The sequence below is a fragment of the Lynx canadensis genome, chromosome C2 (genome assembly GCF_007474595.2).
Source record: "Lynx canadensis isolate LIC74 chromosome C2, mLynCan4.pri.v2, whole genome shotgun sequence".
Classification (NCBI taxonomy): Eukaryota; Metazoa; Chordata; class Mammalia; order Carnivora; family Felidae; genus Lynx; species Lynx canadensis.
In genome coordinates this window covers 78,672,809-78,692,276 of record NC_044311.2, presented here as the reverse complement: position 1 = coordinate 78,692,276, position 19,468 = coordinate 78,672,809, and the positions used below count along the sequence as shown (strand labels likewise).

Below are 19,468 nucleotides of genomic sequence, written 5' to 3'. Positions count from 1 at the left end.
TTCCCTGAACTCTTGCAGACACGTGATAGCATGGCTCACGGGTGTTCAAAGTCCACAGGCAGGATTGGGAGGCTGCAGATGAAGGGAAAGAGTCCTGGATCCGGGGTCAGGGGGCCTAGACTCCACATGTCAGTTGTCCTCTTACTGGCATGGTCTCTCTGAGCCTCAGTGTCTTCCTCTGTAAAAATATGTGACTACTACATGTAATAATGTATATGGAAGCATCTGGCACATGCTAAGGATACTTCATCAAGTCTAAAATGCCATCAACTTCTGTTTGGATGATCTGTCCATTGTTGTAAGTAGGGTGTTTAAGTCCCCTACCAATATTGTATTGTCATCAATTTCTTCCTCTATGTTAATAGTTGCTTTATGTTTGGGTCCTCCCATGTTGGGTGCATAAATATTTACAATTGTTAAAAAAAATATATATATAAGTAAAAACTAAAATAAAATGCCATCAATGATAAGATGTACCATTATGGTGTATGTACCCAAATAGGCAAAAACATGCCATGACGACTTTTATTTTTTAATGTTTTTTTTTTTAATTTATTGTTGAGAGAGAACACGAGCCGGGGAGGGGCAGAGAGAGAGGGGGACAGATAATCCAAAGCGGGCTCTGCGCTGACAGCAGCGAGCCCCATGTGGGCTTGGGCCCACGAACCATGAGATCGTGACCTGAGCTGAAGTCGGCCGCTCAACCGCTGAACCGACTGAGCCACCCAGGTGCCCCTAGGAGAGCTTTTAAAATTAGAGATTCAGGCTCTCCACCCCAAATTCACTGAATTTGAATCTCCTGGGATGAAGTTTAGGGATTGGTATTTCTTTAATCCGCCCCCCATATTATTCTGAAAATATGATAGGCTCTGAAGCAATGGCTTTCAACATAGTCAATGTATTGTATAACCCAAAATATAATTATAAGGTGCCATCTTTGGGGCTATTTACCAGTTTCTTAGATATTCTATAGGAAGCCTGGATTTCCGACTTTGCCAACAAAATCCCATTGCCCAAATACTTGACATTTTCTAGCACATTCATGGGATTCCAGAAAGTCTCGGCTCAGGAGTCGTATATAATAAATACTCGGTACAACATATAAACCAAGCCCGGTTCTAGTGGTAGGAATGCTGTCACATTTACCCTCTTAGTGCTGTATTTCTGACCCCTGTCTTGCACTCTAACCTGGGGCTGTTGAGCCCACCTCTGTTGTTCTACATTTTAGGATTCTAAATGAGGTACTGTTAGTTGATTGGATGTAGATTTTAAGCCTTTTGTCAAACTTTTAAAAACCTAGGTGAATCTTCTTACAAATTATTTTTCTGAATACCCACGACGGAATCCTGAGCAATGTCATGTGCGATGATCGCAGATAAAGCAAGTGTCGAAATGAGTTGGCCGCTCTAGACTCGACTCTCTTCGTAGCTCATGAGAGCAACCCCCGCAACTACCTTCACTGCAGGGTTATTCCACAGTTCTCGCATCCACATTCATATGTGTTCCATCATCTCAACGGGGTCCAATCCCTGAGTTTATAGTGGAGCAAACAGATGACCCTCCCCTCCCTCCCCCCAGCCGGGAAAGTCGCTGCCCAAGGTCACATACAAGTTAGCCTACTGACACCGAGCCTACTCCCAGACCAATCTCCCTTGTGTTCTTCCTACTTCTCATGGTCTGTTAATGATACTTCAGAGAATTGTTTTTTTTTTTTTTAATCAAAAGGTCAGGACAACATCACCAATGTCTTCTAGTCTAATGGGAAACTTCCCTGAATCTCACCCAGATCATTCACTGAGCCAGCCACACACAGTTCCTGTTTTCATGCAGATTCCATCTGAGCCTTGGCGAACTCCCAGGGAAACACATATCAGATCTGCTGTCTATTGGCAGAACTTTGGCTTAGAACGTATTTCAAATGCCTCCCATTGAACATTGGCAGCCTTGAAAAAATCTGGCCAGGAAATTATTCTGGGAAGCTCAAGTGCTCTATGACACTTACAAGGAGACGCTGATGGCTTTCTCTCCCAAGCTCTTCCCTCTGTGCCCAGAACAAATGATTGCATATTCCTGTATGTGCCCTAAATTAGGAGAGGGCCAGTCCTGCTGCCACATGAATAGAGGGAATGTCTGTGACGGGCAGGGCCCTCTGCATAGCACACTGTGCTTTGAGCCAAGTTCTTTCTCCTTCGGTTTAAAAACCCTGGGGTATTCCAAGAGAAATGCAATCCATGTGTTTCTGATTCATTTACACTTAAATCATTAAAATGTTGTTTTGCGAGAGTTATTTGATGTCTGAGGAGCCTATGAGGCTTCTTAATGGGACTTTTAAACGTTTTTTTTTTCCCTACCCTGCCTGAAACAGAAAGCAACATTTTGCTAAAACAGTGCCTGAGTTCAAACATATTCTCTCATCTCATATATTTGCGCCCACATTATCGACCACAGCCTCTCACTAATGCCAGGCCTGGCAAGACTGACATTTGAAAGTGTTAAAATAGAGAAACTGGAGAGAAAACGGAGGCAAGAAGAATTCTGGGGGGGGGGGGGGGATTCAAACCCCTGTTCCCCCAAATCTGCCAAGGCAGCAGTACCCAAGCGTGGAGAGCACCTGTGTCCGCGACCTGGGTTAGACTGGTTGGGGGGCCCTCTCTCAGATACACACCACCGGGCAGCTAGCAAAGCACTTCCACAAACATAATCACCCTGAAGCCTCATAGCAAGCCTCCTTTCCCCGACGCAAAGCAGGATCAGAGATGTTAATAAAGTATTGGGCCCAACGGTGAACAGTCAGCTCGCACAGAAAGGAAAGATTACAGCTAAATTCGGACTCCGAGCCTACTGCTCTTTCCAGAATGCCTTGAGTCGAGCTTCCCTGTGGATGCTGTATTTGAAATGCCAGACACATTATAATATATGAGTGAGGAGCAGTGCCAGACCGTGGGTAAGTTCTCAAATTTGTCCCCTGTCGCTTTCTAACTGTGTGATCTTGGCTATACTACTTAATCTCTCTGGGCGGTTTCCTCATCTGTAAAATGGGGCTAAGCCTACTACCCAACTCTACGAGATATAAAGATGATTGAAGGAAATTAACACATTACTAGAACAGTCCCCGACACAGAGGGCTCAACAAATCTCAACTCTTGGCGGTAGTAGCAAAGGAGTAAAAAAGAGCTGGATGATCTTGGCAAGGTGTAGAACCTCTCTGAGCCTCAGTTTTCTCATCTGTAAAATGAGTACAATAGGGTGACCCTTACGAATCCTCGGGGAGTACTTGAGACCATGCTTATGCTTAGCGCTGTGCCTAACACAGAAAAGCTTCTCCGCAAAATCTATTTTTCACGCCCAGACGTCTCTCTCCATATTGAGTATTGGTTGTCATTGTCGTGGGGAAGTAACTGTCTTATTATTCGGCTCGACTTAGATCTGGTGCTGCATTTCTCCACAATCTCAGGGTGTAGGCTGGTACACAGGCCCAGGTGTTTCTATACCCATAGGGTGCGGGCTCTCCTGCTGTTGATGGACCCACACTGGGCTGAGTTAGATCTCCGCACACTCTGAGCTGGTAAACAGCACAAGTTTTGCTTTTAAGTGGAGGAGAACCACTAGCCAACTGTAGGACTTGGGGCTCCCTCCCATTCCTGGCCAGTGGCTCTGTTTGCAGGAAAATCTGTTGCTGTTTGCAGGCTGTCTGAGGCTTTGGGATTTGGACCTTTTTTCTTTCCTAGTGTAGATGTCAGAATTGCCTTCTTAGTGGGTTGTTTCTGCTTCACTGGTGTCTTTTTGCCGGTGTCCTGAAGACGAGCAGAAAACTATAGCCATCTGGCAGGGGAGACTAAAGAGAAATTAGACTTTGTCCCTCTCCACCGTTCACACACACACACACACACACACACACACACACACACACACACACACACTCTCTCTCTCTCTCTCTGTCCCTCTGTCTCTCTCTCTCACACACACACACAGATACAAATACCTTTTTGAGCTTCCCAGTTATTTTCTCTGAAGAGCTGGGGCCAGCCACACAGGATAAAGGAAGGAACTGGGAGAGCAGATCTTTTCAGGAAGAAGACAGATTCTGTTCTGTCAGGTTCCTATGAGTGTGTGTAAGTGCGAGTCAGAGGAGAGAGGGAGAGAGAGGAGGGAGAGAGAGGAGGGAGAGAGAGAGAGAGAGAGAGGGAGAGACAGAGAGGAGAGAGAGGAAAAGGCAGAGGGAGAGAGGGGGAGAGGGGATCTGTTGCAGGCAGGGGAAGGCGTGACCTGAATGGAGAATGCCAGCCAATTCCAGAGACACACAGGGACCTCAGAACAAAGATAAGGCATCGCTGACACCACACCGGGGACAAGCTCACAGGAAAGTCAGACCGGGGGGACCAAGGCCAGGCAGCTAGGAGCACCCAAGGCTGGAAAATGAGGTGAGTGCCAGGGTAGGAGTGGGCACGGGTGCCCTTTCAGGAACCAGGTGTCAAGCAGCCCTGGAGAGTTTGACCTTGTCTCTAGGCAGACTCACCTGGGTGTCCTGGGGGTGTTGCAGCGGGTTCTTGTCAATCCTTGGGGCTTTGAGAAGGGAGATGTGGGCTGGGCGCTGCCCTGGGACGGCAGGGACACCCCAGCTCGAAACAGGAGACTTTGTGCAAATCCTGCCGGGACACTGCCGAAGCTCAGTTTCCCCCTCTGCCAGCACAGGGTGCTGTCTGCTGGCAGATGTGACTTTCCTCCAGTGCCCGCAAGGCTGATTTTTTGTTTTCCTCCTCTGCAAAGAGCACTGATTTATCTCTTCCAACACTTTGTGAGTTAGGTATGTGTTTGTGTGTTTATTTGTTCGGACCGGAAAAGAAACCAGCTTCCCACAGCTCAGCTCTGTGGTTTCTTAAACCTTCAGAAGTTTGCCAGTCAAAACCTCAATTTAGAAGACGAAAAACCTGTCCCCATTTAACAGTTCCTTATAAATTTCTGCATTTCTCACTGAAATCAGAGGCAGCTGGTGGCATGAATCAGGCTATGAATTGCACCGAATGGCTCTTAAAGGGATACCACAAATTAAAAAAAAGAAAAGAAAAGAAAAGAAAAAAAGGAGTCTTTGGCGTTCTAAATCTAGGACTCTAAATTCTAATTGTTTTTAAACTCTTCAAGATTTCCTATTCCTCAGCTTATACTTAAGAGTTACTTGATCCTTCTTACCAGGCATTTCTTCTAAGTTTTCCTCTGCGAGTCTCAAAACCCAGCCAGTGCAATTATTTTTACTATTTCTAAGCGTTAATGCTGTTAAAAATACAGGGGGAAAAAGACAGAAAAAGAAAAACACCCTGCAGATGTGTTAAGTCCCCCAGCACCTCTTTTCCCATTGATTTTCTTCTCAATTGGAAAAAGAGTTTCTATTTGTTTCTCTTCTGCAAAGTCACCTAGCAACTTTTCTGGGTCTGGGGCCACTGGGGGGCTTCAGACTGTGTTAACTCTTTGGGCTCAGATTACCTGTGGTTCAGAGAAATAATCAGGTGTTTACGATTCATTCGATCTGTTCTTTTAAAATCCATTGTAGCGTTAAGCTTCCCATCGAACTTCGTTTTCCTTTATCCTGCAAAAAGGTAGGATTTCTGTTCATCTATGTGGAGTGACAATTTGACTGATGTGTCACTATTCAAATCCTGCTGTACCAGCCAATGCCCCAGCATGCCAACATACAGGCTGATTTACAGTCCTGTATCATCCCTTAGTGCAGAACCTCTCTCCTCCTTATTTTCCACCTAAAGCACCCGACTGTTCAAGCCACAGCTCAAACATGATGTCCTCTGCCCTGGCCAACATCCCCAACATAAGCATCCTGTCCTTTGCGCGGTCTCTGTTCCTGGGAGCTACATCTCTTTTCGTCTTTGTAGTATTTCACCGCTCAATTATCTATCTCCTCATCCAAGACTGAATGCACCTTAAGGTATAGGCTCTAGGTCTGTTTATCTTAGTGTGCCCAGCCCCTAGCGTAATGTCTGTTTCCTATTAGGCATTCAAAAAATAGTAGCTGAACAGAATTCAGTTGGCGACCAGTGGAGACGTGCTCTGCTAGAAGTCTCCAAAGGGTCTTGCCTCTCGGGGACACAGCACTTCAGAGTTTGAGAAGCACTTTTATAGGCCTGTCTCATCTGGTCTTCAGATTTTAGATGAGATGAGGATTCACGGAGAAGTGGGGATAAAAGCAGTTAAGCAACTTGCCCGAGGCCACCCTGATGATCTTGAAAAGGCTCCGACTCATACTTGGGTCTTTGGACTCCCAGTCCAAGATTTTTTTCTGCTACATTCCACCAGACTCTCAACCAAGTATATTATCCTATACCAAGAGCTCTTGATTCTAGCTGTACATTAGGATCATCTGTGATGCTTTCAAAAGGGCCGATGACCAGACCACACTCCAGACCAATTAAACTAGAATTTGTTGGGGAGGGGCTTTGTTATTAGTATCTTTTTTTTTTTTTTAATTTCTACGTAAAGCCATGAGTTTTTTAATTATTTTTCACAGGATTAATTGCTTTGGCCAAATGCCTGGGCATGATATGGGCATGGACCCAGCAGGTTCCTCTGTTAGCTTTTGTGATTCCCTTTTTCTGTGGAAGCTAATTCACCATCTGCTGTTGGGCATTACGTACCACTTCTTGGGATATCCTTTTCATCATCCGTCAAATAAGGGCATTGTCCAAGGGATCTATCTATACAGTGGCTTTCAACTCTTCTACTTAAAAAAGTTTTGGTGCAGTGTAGGTTGAAGTGAGGGGAGGGAATGAAGAGGATAGAAAGTGCTATTTCTTCCGCAATCATTGACACACACACAGGCATTTTGTGCACTCCGGAGAGCCTCCTCGTGCAGGGGGGTCCGTCAAGTCCCAGCTTTATGTATTATGTTTGACATCTCAAGCAAATGTAGCTAAACTTTTTGATTAGCTCAAGAATAGGTCGCAGGTGTGGGGAATTGTACAGGCAGTGCCTGGTGTGTAAGAAGCAAAAAACATTCAGAGAGTGTCACAGGAAACAAAAGCGGCCACTTGTATTCTTCGATCAGCAGCCCCTAAAGCAAGCAAGCATATGCTCAAGCCCATTATGTGCAAGGAGGTATTTGTTTCCTATGTTTGAAACTGTCTTGAGATGCAAACAAAATAGAACAGAAAGCTTTGCAGGCCTTCCTCCCACACTGGCTGGTTACCTACCACATGTGGGCCTTTGAGGCTGAATGGGGCTGTCAGCCGTCAACTCTTGACAAAACCAGCATTAGGAGGCTCCGAGTCTCCTCCATGCTGTCTGGAAAAAGCAGGCATGGAGAAAGTTGACCTTTCAGCCTTGCATAATCTGGGTGTCGCTATTGCAGGAAAGTCCAGCTTGGGAGCCAAAGCTCTTTCCTAACCGCTGCTTTTCGGGAAGCAGCATGATGGGAGTCATTATCACTAACATTTGCTGAGGGCTGGACGGTTAACAAAGCACTTTCTAATCCTCCTTTACTCTGATAGCAGCCCTAAGGGAAGTCATTATCACCACTTACTGGATGAGGAAACCGAGGCATTACCTGGCTTCCCCAAGATGGGGCAGAGAAGTCAAGTCAAAGGCTGGACTTGAATCTAGCTCTTCTGACCCAAGACCAGTGCCCTCCCCTCCCCAGGCGGAACTGAACCAGAACTCCCCGCCCTGGTAGCATCGGTACATTTCCTCGCTTGAATGTGGGGCTGCCTGGGGCCTGAAAGATAGAGTTTCTGGACTCCTCTTTCCTGTGAGTGCACTGGAGAGCTTGGACTTAGGCCTTCCCTTCTGTCTGCCTTGGAGGCCCTCCCTCCTAGATTGGTTTTTAGAAAATATTGACACTGGCAACTGGATTAAAACATTTTGTTTCCTTTGTTGAAATCTTACATGTTACTATTGTAGGGACCTTGGAAAAAATTTAAATAACTTCATTATTTTCTTTTTCTTGAAAAAACAGTACAGCGGGGCGCCTGGGTGGCTCAGTTGGTTAAGCGTCCGACTTCTCTCAGGTCATGATCTCACAGTTCGTGGGTTCGAGCCCTGCATGGGGCTTGTGCTGACAGCTCGGAGCCTGGAGCCTGCTTCACATTCTGTGTCTCCCTCTCTCTCTGCCCGTCCCCCACTCACACTCTGTCTCTCTCTGTCTCTCAAACATAAATTAACATTAAAAAAATTTTTTTAAAAAGAAAGAAAAAACAGTACAAGGTCCTTCCTGACAAGTGTGAACATTTCATATACACAAAGATGACATTTAAAATATTTATATTCCCATTTTAGAGATAACCACTGTTAATATCCTGTTAATATCCTTCTAGGCCTTTTGCATTTACCTATTTACCTTTTATGTAAATACAATATTGAGATGGCTAGATAATCTATATTTACAGTTATCTTGTGTTACATCTTCAAAAATTCATATATGTGTATGTATGCATCTGTGTGCTGTGGAGGGAGAGTTGGTAGAAACAACTTTCTGATTAGCAATGATGGAATCATTACAATAGTACCTGTTTATGCCTGGAGGATAGGTTCCTAGACCCTCCCTGGATACCTGAAACCACAGATAGCAGGGAACCCTGCTAGGAAATACAATGTATTTCCTCTATATACATACCTAGGATCAAGTTTAATTTATAAATTGGGCACATTAAGAGGGGCCCTGGATGGTTCAGTCAGTTAAGTGATCGACTCTTGATTTCAGCTCAGGTCATGACCTCACAGTTTGTGAGTTCCATCACCTAGTCCAGCTCTGTGCTGACAATGGGGAGTCTGCTTGGATTTCTCTCTCCCTGCTCCTCTCCTGCTCTCTCTCTCTCTCTCTCTCTCTCAAAATAAATAAACTTTAAAAATTAGACACAAGAAGAGATTAACAATAGTAACTAATAATAAAATAGAACACTTATAATATACTGCAATAAAATCACCTGCATGTGGTCTCTCTTTCTCAAAGTATCTTTAAAATTTTTTTTAATGTTTATTAATTTTTGAGAGAGAGAAAGAGAGAGAGAGTGAACAGGGGAGGAGCAGAGAGAGAGGGAGACAGAATCCGGAGCAGGCTCCAGGCTCCGAGCTGCCAGCACGGAGCCCGACGCGGGGCTCGAACTCACAAGTCGTGAGATCATGACCTGAGCTGAAGCTGGACGCCCAACCGACTGAGTCACCCAGGCATCCCGAAATAAGTCTTTCTCAAAATATCTTAACTGTACTGTACTCATCCTTCTTAGGATACAGAGATGATAAAATGCCTATGTGATGAGATGAAATGAGGAAAATGATGTAGGCACTGTGATGTAGCATTAGGTTATTGCTGACCTTTGGACAATATGTCAGAAGGAGGATCATCTTGCTTCTGAACTGGGTCTGACCAGGGGTAACTGAAACCACAAAAAATGAGGTCGTAGATAAAGCGGGATTACTGTCATCCAAAGATGCTGGTATAATTTCCCAGTATTGACTTCAGCTGTAGAAGACTCGGGCACACTTTCATCCGTCCATCCATCCATCCATCCATTCATTCATTTATTCATTTTATTCACCCATCACCTATTTTATACCAGGCTGTATACTAGGTCCTTTATATATACATCATCTCTAATGCTCATGGGAGTCCTATAATTAGAGATCATACTCCCCACGTAACAGATGAGGAAACTGGGGCTCAGAGAGACTTATCTGGTATTTCACAGCCAGTGAGTAGAAGAGTTGGGATTTGAACCCAAATATCCGTCGCTCCAGGGGCTGCATCTGAAGCAGCCCAGGGTGATGCAGGCAGAAAGGAAGCATGTACGGGGAGCTGTGGGATCTGGAGGTGTGATGAGCGCACCATAGCCTGGGAAGCTGTGAGCTGGGTGGTGGAAGATAAATAAGACAAGCAGACGAAGAATGGGGATGGTACGCGCAAGGGGGCCGAGGCGTGGACCGGCATGGCATGCTTTCAGAATGACATGTCAGGGCACAGCTGGCCCCGAGCTGAGGCTGGACCCGCAGATCAGCCCTAGATCAGAACGGGCTCGTCCACGATCCCAGGGACAGAGGCCTGATCCCACAGCCACAGTGAAGCCGCATGGTCATGTGTGTTTTGGAAAATCAACTTCAGCAGCAAAGGGCTGAATGGTATCAAGTGGGGGACAGGGAGATTACTTAGGGTGCAATAACAATAGGCCAGATAAGAACGTGTAACGTAATTGATGGAAGAGAAGCGGATGACCTGACATATGAAGCAGAATAAAGAGGACTTAGGCAAGACGTTCATGAGCCGGGTTTGGGGTGTTTGAGCTCAAGGTCCTCGGGTCTTGCAGAGGAACAATCTATTAGAGGCCTGCTGTGGTGCATATTGACAATTCGGGTTTTGACTAGCCATGGACATTCTGCCTCGCCATTGCCTCTGCCACTTGGGGTGTGTTCTGTGAGTTTTACTGGGTTTTCCTTGCCCCCGAAGCAATTTTTTTTAACAGTCCGTTATCTCTGATTCCTACAGCTGGAAATAAGTTGCAGGGTTTTGATCCTTTCATCGGAATACTTACCCAAGTGGGGAACATGTTTTGCTTACTCTTTCTTAATTCCAAACTTTGCGTACCTTGACCGATTTTGTCGAATCTGTTCGAGGTCCTGCAAGATCCCATCCTGGAGCATAAGTCTCCTCCCAACATTACCACGTCACTGTTACTCACTTTTGACAAAACTGAATCCAGAGTCCAAGATCCTTAAATGAAGCTGAGTTGAAGGAAGGACATCCACTTTTACCTAATCATGAAACTTAAGTTTTCAACAGTAACATGATACGTGTCAGAGTCGCGACTAGGGGACTTTCTAGGAGAGCTGGATACTGTTAACAAACCTTCAGAAGAGCACAGCTAGAAGAAACCTTAGGAATCATGGAGTTACCATCTCCCTGTCGAATAGACTGGGTAAGCAAGCCCAGAGTGGGGAGGAGTACCCACAACACGTCAGCGGCAGAGATCTGCCAACAATGTGGTCTCCTGGCTGCGGACTTAGTTAAGTGGTGAGGACCTGTGTCCATGAACGTAAGTAGATCCATTCATGTCTTTCAGGTGGCTCCTTCTCTGTCACGCTCTGTGCCTCTCCTTGTTGAAAGCTTCGGCCCACACCGTGGAGCTTAACAATATGTTTGGTCAGATCCAGTCACCTGGCTATCCAGACTCCTATCCGAGTGATTCAGAGGTGACTTGGAATATCACTGTCCCAGAGGGATTTCGGATCAAGCTTTACTTCATGCACTTCAACTTGGAGTCCTCCTACCTTTGTGAATATGACTATGTGAAGGTGAGACCCCCTGATATTCCCTCACTGCTCCAGGTTCTCTACTGGGAGTCAGAGAAGAATTAAACACTGTGTTTTCCCTCCCAGGGTAGCAGTCCAGTGAGGAAGGCACACAAAGTTACAACATGATGAATGAAGGTTGGGGTGATATGCTAGGTGCAGGCTGAGTGGGAGATCTAGAAAGGACCACAAGGGAAACTGAGGCTGGCAAGGTGTAACTCAGCCAAACGTAACCTCCCCTGTTTTCTTTCTGTTCTCAAAGTCCTTAATGTTTCCACTAACCTCTGCTCCAAGGTCACCTTTACAAGCAGCGAGAAAAGGGCAGAGACCCCAGAGTAAGCATAACCAGACTGACACACAGCCATAATCATGTCCAAAGCTGAGGCATTTGAAAGCCTTTCCTACTTCCCTAAGTAATGATCAGGTACTTGGGAAGGCTGGGTATACAGTAGCAGACAGTGGGAGGTGAGGTCAGGTTGGATTGGGGTGAGATTCTGAAGGGTCTTGAATGTGATGCTGAGAAGTTTAGGTTTTCTCTGCAAAGGGTGTGGGCAAGGTTGGGGGGGTCAGAATCAGAAGTGCATGTAAAGATCATGTGGAAGAGGAACAGGAAATGATTACAGCATCCAAGCAATATTGCCTCAACTTTAGAGGGACCCCACAAACATTTCCATGGATGGGAAGCTGTTCTCTGAAAGTAGGGCTGAGAAAGGTTGGAGTACGTCTGGGAGATCAAGTTTATTAAGGTTGTATCTGGCTCAAAAAGATGTGGAGACCTACTAATCTACTTTCTAAGCTCTCTCTGGCTTTCTGGAAAACTTCTCACCAAATCACTCCAGAGTAGATTTTATATATTTTCAGTCTTATCGTAGTCTCTGTTTTCTACAGCCAGGAATTCAACAAGAGTTAACCTTGTATTAACCAGAATGTTTGACAACAGCAAAGCAGTGAGTTTACAATGTACATTGATACTTGAAATCTCATTCAATCTTTAAAAAAATTCTATAAGACAGGCACTTCACAGGCAAAGAAACAAACCCAAGAAGGTGAAGCGGTGGGTCAATTTACAAACCCATGTCTTGTGACTTTCATTTCCATGTTCTTTTGGCTACACCAAACGAACGGCTCTCAGGTCACACTCCACTGGGCCCCAGGATACTGCAGGGGCTTATAAGACCACTGTGGGGGTAGAGGAGGTTGATAAGTGGGACTATGAATCCCCACCCTGTTTAAATTTATTTTAAATGTTGTGTATTGCTTATTGTATACATTGGGTCTCCACCAACTATCTCATTTACAGCAAGGTTTCTAAGATTAAAAACTTTCCCAAATTGGTGGTCTACGACAGAGTGTCTTAGCTTCAGCGCTGTGGATACTTTGAGCCAGATCGTTCTTTGCTGAGGAAAACTGTTTTGCGAATTATAGGATTGTTAGCAGCATCCCTGGTTTCTACTCACTAGATGCCAATAGCACTCCCCCTCCAGTTGTGACAACCAAAAACACCTCTGGAAGTTGCCTATATCTCCAGAGGGACAGCATCTCCTAGTTTGAGAACCACTGCTCATTGTGATGCCGCCCCTCTGTGAATGTCCTATGCTAGGGACTATGAGAATTTAAAGATACAAAAGATCTGGTCCCTCACAGAGAGACGTGAGCCTAGAAGAGTGGCCATTGCATAAGATGGAAAAGAATAATGACAATAAAAGATTGGCAGATCAAGAATGAGAAGAGGTAGATGTGGATGCTCTAGAAGATGATGTGGGTTGGCAATCTAGACTGACATATAGTTTCCCTAAATTAATTAAAAATGGAGCCAACTGGTCAGAGTCACAGGGATCCAGCAAGCGGTATTGAGCAAGACTTGAAGTGTTCGTCATCCTAAATTGAAATTTCTGACAAATACATTAGTTATGTCTTCCAGGATGTAATCTAGCCTCTGCCATAGCCAGACTCCAGGAGAAGATGCATTATGGGTAGGGGACATTAGGTTGGCAGACTCTTCCAGGCCATTCCCCCAACTAATGCTGGTCATAAAACCATGGCATCCTCAAATATTTGGATTAGAAAGTGGTCTTAACCAGAAGGAAAATGACGAAACATTGGCTTAATACAATAGTAGGTTCCATAGGTTTAAACAAGGTTAGATGTGAACTTCCTAACTGCTTTCTTCTTATTTTCAAACATGTCAACCATCTAGAATTTTTTTGCAGTGGAAAAAAAAAAAAAAACTTGCTTTTGCTAGTAGCTGAGGCCTTAAGACTGTGGAAATTACAGAATTTTTTTCGTTAGCTGTAACAATGACTTACTTTCATTATCCACCCCCCTTCCTCCACCCGGAGAATTGACTCTCAATTCATATACACTGAGCAATCATTTCTCACCAGTTTTCCTCTTGTTCAGACAGATGCCAAGCTTGACCTTGTTAGGACTCCTTTATAGAGATAATAAACACACAGCAGAGGATTTAACTCATTCCTTTGTCCCAAATAAATGGAGTCTCCTGGCAAGGCAGATTAAGGAGCTGACATCAGCTGCATTTTGTAATGGGAAAAAAACGACAAGGCACTTTTCCAGTCCAACAATAGAACCCAAAGACCTCTTCTGACACTGAATTAAGGACCCTGGAGTATTCTACCCAAAGCTTGACCTTTCTAGCTGAAGAATACTTGGGAAACTAATTGATAGTTTCTATCAGGGACTGTGAGACACCTTCAAGAAAGTCCAGGCAGACGGAGGTAGGTCCTCTGGAAGGGCAGCATGGTCCTGGACGCTTGCCTGGGATCCAGGAAACGCCTGGTCTAGTCCCCAGTCTGCCACTGACTCCTGAATGAAGGAAACGTTATAGCACTCTCTCCACTCCAGAATAAGACTGTGACCCCTGGGCATAGCAAGGAAGCAGTCTGCTACCTGAAGTGCCCCACAGTCCTTGCGTCTTTGGTTCAGACACCTTTTCCCAATTCGAAAAGGGATTCATGTAGTGGGCAGGGAGGGCAAGATGTATCTCTCTTCTTGTGCTGACTGCCTTCCAGAATGTTACCCCGGGCGTCAGCATTAGCCTCCCTACAGAGGTTCCAACGGCCACGGGACCTGAGCAGGCCTCCCCTCACAGGACATTGCACCCTTGTTGGCTGGTAACTCACGCTAACATAGCAACACGCTCTGTGCCCCTGCCCACAGGCACCGGGCGGAGTTCCTGTCTGGAGTCATGAACTCCCAGAACGTCAAGTTGCCTCGGCCCTCAGGAGACTCAGCTAATCCCCCACTGTTGTTGTTATTATTGTTTTTCAAACATTTCCGCCCCGTGAAAGTTTTCGTCTAACAAATTTCTGGGAGGCGCGATAGAGAAAACAGAAGAGTGGCCGGCGGGTGGAAGGTGGCTCTGAAGCTCACTCATCCTCCTGGGGCACCCTGAAGGTCAGCATTTATGACTTGACTACTGCTTTAGTCCCCACCGGACAGAAGAGGAGCCTGGGAGCTCCAAATTCTGGCACAGGGCTAGTACTCTGGCCTCTGAACTTCCAAACCCAGAAGCTTCAACATACAGTTGAAATCCATTCACTTCTAACTGCCCCCCTCCCTCTGCCCTCCAGAAAAGGTGCCTTTCCTGGCTATGAATGAGAGGGAAGCTCCTTCCCTTCCATCTGAATAAAGCAGGAACATGCCATGTCACTCCTGGGTAAGTCAACATTCCTCTCCAAAGTTCTATTTTCTCATCTGTTCCACGATGGGGTGACATGAGATGATCCCTAAAGTCTCTTAAATTCCTAGACTCTAACCCTAATGCTCCTCACCAGAACTTTCCAGATGACCCCACCAAACCCTCACTGTCCTAGTTAGGATAATGCCAGAAAATGGTAATAATATGTTACAACATCCACTTCTCCAAGTTCTGTGGCCATAAGCATTCCAATGAGAGCCTACCGTCCGCGGGGGATGTCATTTAGAGAAAACTTGTAAACACGCCATGCCACCACTGTCCTTTCCCAAGCAACTTTAAATATCCCTGATGTCCCTTTGGTGGGACATTATCCCCTATTTTGAGGCTTTTACACTCTGTGACTGAATTCCCCTGGCAGGCCTAGGAGTAGATTTAAAGCACCCTCGAGCTCACAGGGACCCTTGCTGGCCCAGCCTAAACTCACAGACACAGACTGTCCTTCCCACCCAGGCCCATCAGGGTAACAATAATGGAACTGCTGACTCCATAGTTCAGAGGCTTGAAGAAGAGCAGGACCCCAAGGCTGTGGTCCGGATGCTCTCATTTTATGAAAATTCCTCTCTGGCCTGATTTCCCGCAGTCCTTGGTCTTCGAGGCGTGTGCACATCTGCACGACAGCATCTGCTTCCTTGGAATGTGGCTGCAATGTGTGGATTCCTGCAGCGCACAGATGAGGCAGATGAGTCACAGCTGGTTAGCACTGCAGGCACGGGACACAGCACGGACGCTGGCTGTGGTGGAGTCAGAAGGGTTGGACTCTTGGGGTCATTCTCCACTCACTAGCCTTGGGCAAGTGAGTATTTCTAGAGGGGACTCAACTTCCTCTTCTCTCATACAAGGGAAGTTGAAACAGACGGTCTCCAAAGCCACCCCGGCCCGGATATTCTATGCATCTAAGACCTCAGAAATCATGGTTCAACTCCACGACCAGACCAGCATGACCGAAGCCTAGGGAAGGGGCCATTTGTTGGCCAGGGCCACACTGAGAATTTGTATCTCAAGACTCTCAGTCTTTTCTTCTTTAAAAACAAAAAAAAAATTGGGGCCTGGGTGGCTCAGTCGGTTAAGCGTCCGACTTCGGCTCAGGTCATGATCTCGCAGTCCGTGAGTTCGAGCCCCGCGTCAGGCTCTGTGCTGACAGCTCAGAGCCTGGAGCCTGTTTCAGATTCTGTGTCTCCCTCTCTCTCTGACCCTCCCGCGTTCATGCTCTGTCTCTGTCTCAAAAAATAAACGTTAAAAAAAAAAAAATTAACAGTGAAGTCCCACCGGGTGGGTGCTTAGGTTTTTAACATAATGTAAATGTAAGTAAGTGCCATGAAGGCCAACATTGTCTCTAGTCAATCCTATTTGGTCTCTTCAGTACAATAGAGCACAGAAGAACCTTTTGTCCCAGGAATACAGCAAATTAGGTTCTTTGGTTGGGCATCAGATGAAGTGGTGACTTGTGCCTGGAGAAGGTCCCCAGAGCCACGGTCACTGAAAAAGGTCCTGAGAAACCAGAACCCCCAAGGGAACACCAAAGTCACACACCCTATCTTCAAGTTCACTTCGCAACATCTGTTCACTGGAAAAAGAGACAATAACAACCTACATTTGGTTTCTATTCTCTCTCTCTTTCTCACTGAGTACATATAGCTCAGTTGGCATCTGCCAGATGCTCCTGTGACGTCTCACCAGTGTTCTCCTGTTAACCCTCTGTCCTCGACGCGCTCGGCGTTTCCTCCGTTCTTCCCACTGTTGGCACCTCCATTCCAATTCTTATTCCTCTCACCACGTCTACTGCAATTGCTTCCTAAACGTCTACCAGCTGTCAGTCTTTCCCCATCCAGTCCACCCTCTGCCTGTGTCCAGAGGTATCTTTTTTTTAAAACAATTTGTTTAGTGTTTATTTGTTTTTGAGAGAGACAGAGACAGAGTGTGAGTGGGGGAGGGGCAGAGAGAGAGGGAGACCCAGAATCTGAAGCAGGCTCCAGGCTCCGAGCTGTCAGCACAGAGCCTGACACAGGGCTCGAACTCACGAACCAGGAGATCATGACCCGAGCCCAAGCTGGACGCTCAACTGACTGAGCCACCCAGACGCCCTCAGAGAGATCTTCTTAAAACACCTCTTTGACTGTGACACTCTCTAATCTTTCAGTGACTCCCCATGGCCTATGGAATACAGTCCAAGAATCCCATTGAAAACCTACTGTAAGCAGGACACTGCACCTGTGCAAAGACAGGGCGCATGTATCTGCCCTCCAGGAATCGGCAGTTTCATAGCGTGTCACGAGACAAATATCTAATTAATACATCAAAGCTGTGCAAGTAACACAAAGGGGGTGAGGCAGTATACAAGTCGGGGAGCAGTCATTTCCGGGTGTTCAGGAAAGGCTGGGGAATAGGAATAATACTAAATAACAATAAATAGGAATTCACAGCACAACTCCCTAAGCTTCTCGATCTCCCTAAGCACTGGTATTATCGCTAGTACAACAACAACCAAAAGAAGTTTATCATGACATGGTACCTTCCTGGAAGGTGGTGGGAGGGTTTAAACGAAATGTTGGCTGGAAGTAGAATTCATAGCGCAAGGGGCAAGCATGCTCAGTGGTTCCGAGATCAGGCTTTAGAGCCAGTCAGACGGCGGGGGCTGGGGGGGGGGGGGGGGGGGGGGGGGGGGAGGGAGTCCTGCCTCCACCCACCTCTTACTGCAAAATGGGGCATAATATAATGCCTACCTCATGGGCTTATCGCAAATGCCAAACGAGGCAGAATTTTTAATGACATCTGTCCAACACGTATGGAATTCACTCAGTAATGTTGTCATAGGGGTAACGATGGCAACCGTGTGCATAATAAAGTGCCTGCTGGTATCGCCAGGTGCTGCATGAGCATCGCGTTTCTCATCCACTCTGCCCGTACCACTAACTGGCTACCCGTGACCTTGCTCGTGCCCCTCGGTTTCTTCAGGCAACTTATGGGGAAATATTTCGAAAGGACTGGTCAGATGCGAGAGGTCATTTCTCCTGTGCGTTTACCTTTCAGTCACACACATTTGTGTGTTACCTTTCAGTTACCTTTCAGTAACACACATTTGTTCCCCTTGTACTGCCGCGTTTGATTCTTGGGGGAAGAGCGGGGATCATTACACCTACTTTACAGAAAAAGAAATCCTGCAAAGAACCCAGGTGGACTTGTCCAGTCTTTACAGAAAGCCAGTTTCTCAGGCCCTGGTCTGCTTACCCCCAAGTCACAATTTTGTCTCTCCATTTAGTCATTCTGTTAGAACAGGCTTTGTCCTAGAAGAGACCTTTTGGTATGCTTCCTGGCTATGTATTAGTCCTAAGGCAACCCTGCCTGTCAGGGTAATTTAGTAAAATTTGGTAAAACAGAAGGACTTTGAGGGTCCTCGTATTGTCTAGAATCTGTTAAAGAACTTTCTCTTTTATCCTCACTTGGAGACGATATCTATTTTACAAAGCTATCAGGAAATGGAGACTGAGCTGTGAGGGATGAGGGCTTGATTTATCTGTGTGTGGTACACAAGCCCTAACAGTGAACTCCAGGTCGTTTCACTAGACCGTCAGCGCTGGCACCTTAGGGCCCACGTCTAGGTTTGTTTCCAGCAGCGAGCACGGTCTCAGGCAGAGCAGGAAAAGGCCTATGTGTCCCACTAGTGAGTATAAGGAAAGGGCCGTGGCCTAGAAGGCAGCCACTGACTCCTGCTGAGATGCTGGATGAGTGAGATCCCTGCTCTGGGCCTCAGTTTCCCCATCTGCCCAGTGAGGGAAGAGGACTTGTGGGCGTCTCCAAGCCCTCCCAGTTCTGACGGCCTACAGCTCTCAGTCCAGTGCTCCCTTCTCCAGGCCTCATAGGGTCAGTCTGCATCCTGCTGTGGAATGGCGAGATAAGTCCCTCCAATGGCCCTGCTCCAAGCCCGAATCCCCTGACCCCCGGGCTCCTAATTTCTGTGCAGTGCTCTGTGTTTACTCAGAACATGCCCTCGACCTTCAGGCTGTGGCTGACCCCAGCTACCGCAGCAGCTCTGCTAATTCTCTGGGAGTGGACAGGCGGCCTTGGCCTCTGAAGGAAATGAGAGGAGGGGAGATGTTTCTCATGAATCTCGGTTGTAGTCCCTGGGGGTATTCTTCCACTCCTGAGATAGTGGGTTCTAATGCTAGGGACACAGAACCCAGGAAGTGGAAATGAGCTTCAGAAAAGTGTGACAAACGCTCATTTTATGCAGGAAGGGCAAACAGCGTAGGCTCTGGGGGATGGAAAACAGAAGGAAGGTCCCGATGCCGGGGCAGGGCACACAGGCACACTCAGATGGGTATGAAGCGGGGGTGCTCTGGGGTGCCGGGGCACCTGGTGCACGAATCTGCATGCCTGTGTGTGCGCAGACCCATCTCTGCTCCACCTCGGTGAACAGCAGACCTTGAATCTACTTTGGTGTGCTCAAAGAGGGAAAACTAGTTGCTAGAGCTT

At 46.5% G+C, this 19,468-nt stretch overlaps 1 protein-coding gene and 1 long non-coding RNA gene across 7 annotated transcripts in view; one reads left to right on the top strand and one right to left on the bottom strand.

Moving 5' to 3' along the window:
* Positions 1-1,702: 1,702 nt before the first annotated feature.
* On the bottom strand, positions 1,703-4,166 carry LOC115523647. 2 transcript variants are annotated; one of them, XR_003971807.1, is made up of 2 exons: positions 3,983-4,166; positions 1,703-3,835 (listed from the first exon to the last, which is right to left on the bottom strand). It is a non-coding gene; the product is annotated as an uncharacterized LOC115523647 (long non-coding RNA). The 2 variants fall into 2 exon arrangements; XR_003971806.1 differs by having other exon boundaries at positions 1,703-3,822.
* A 15-nt stretch (positions 4,167-4,181) lies between these two features.
* The window catches only part of MASP1 (mannan binding lectin serine peptidase 1), a 63,167-nt gene continuing 47,880 nt past the window's right edge, over positions 4,182-19,468 (top strand). For 4 of the 5 annotated variants that reach the window (XR_003971804.1, XR_003971805.1, XM_030329812.1 and 1 more), the window contains exons 1-2: positions 4,211-4,421; positions 11,052-11,283. Coding sequence is in view for 3 of the 5 variants with exons in the window: in XM_030329812.1 (XP_030185672.1) it covers positions 4,417-4,421; positions 11,052-11,283 (237 nt within the window). In the remaining 2 variants the exon portion in view is untranslated. Of the gene's footprint in view, positions 4,422-11,051; positions 11,284-19,468 lie in introns of all 5 variants that reach the window. The other variant, XM_030329811.2, reaches the window with a different exon arrangement.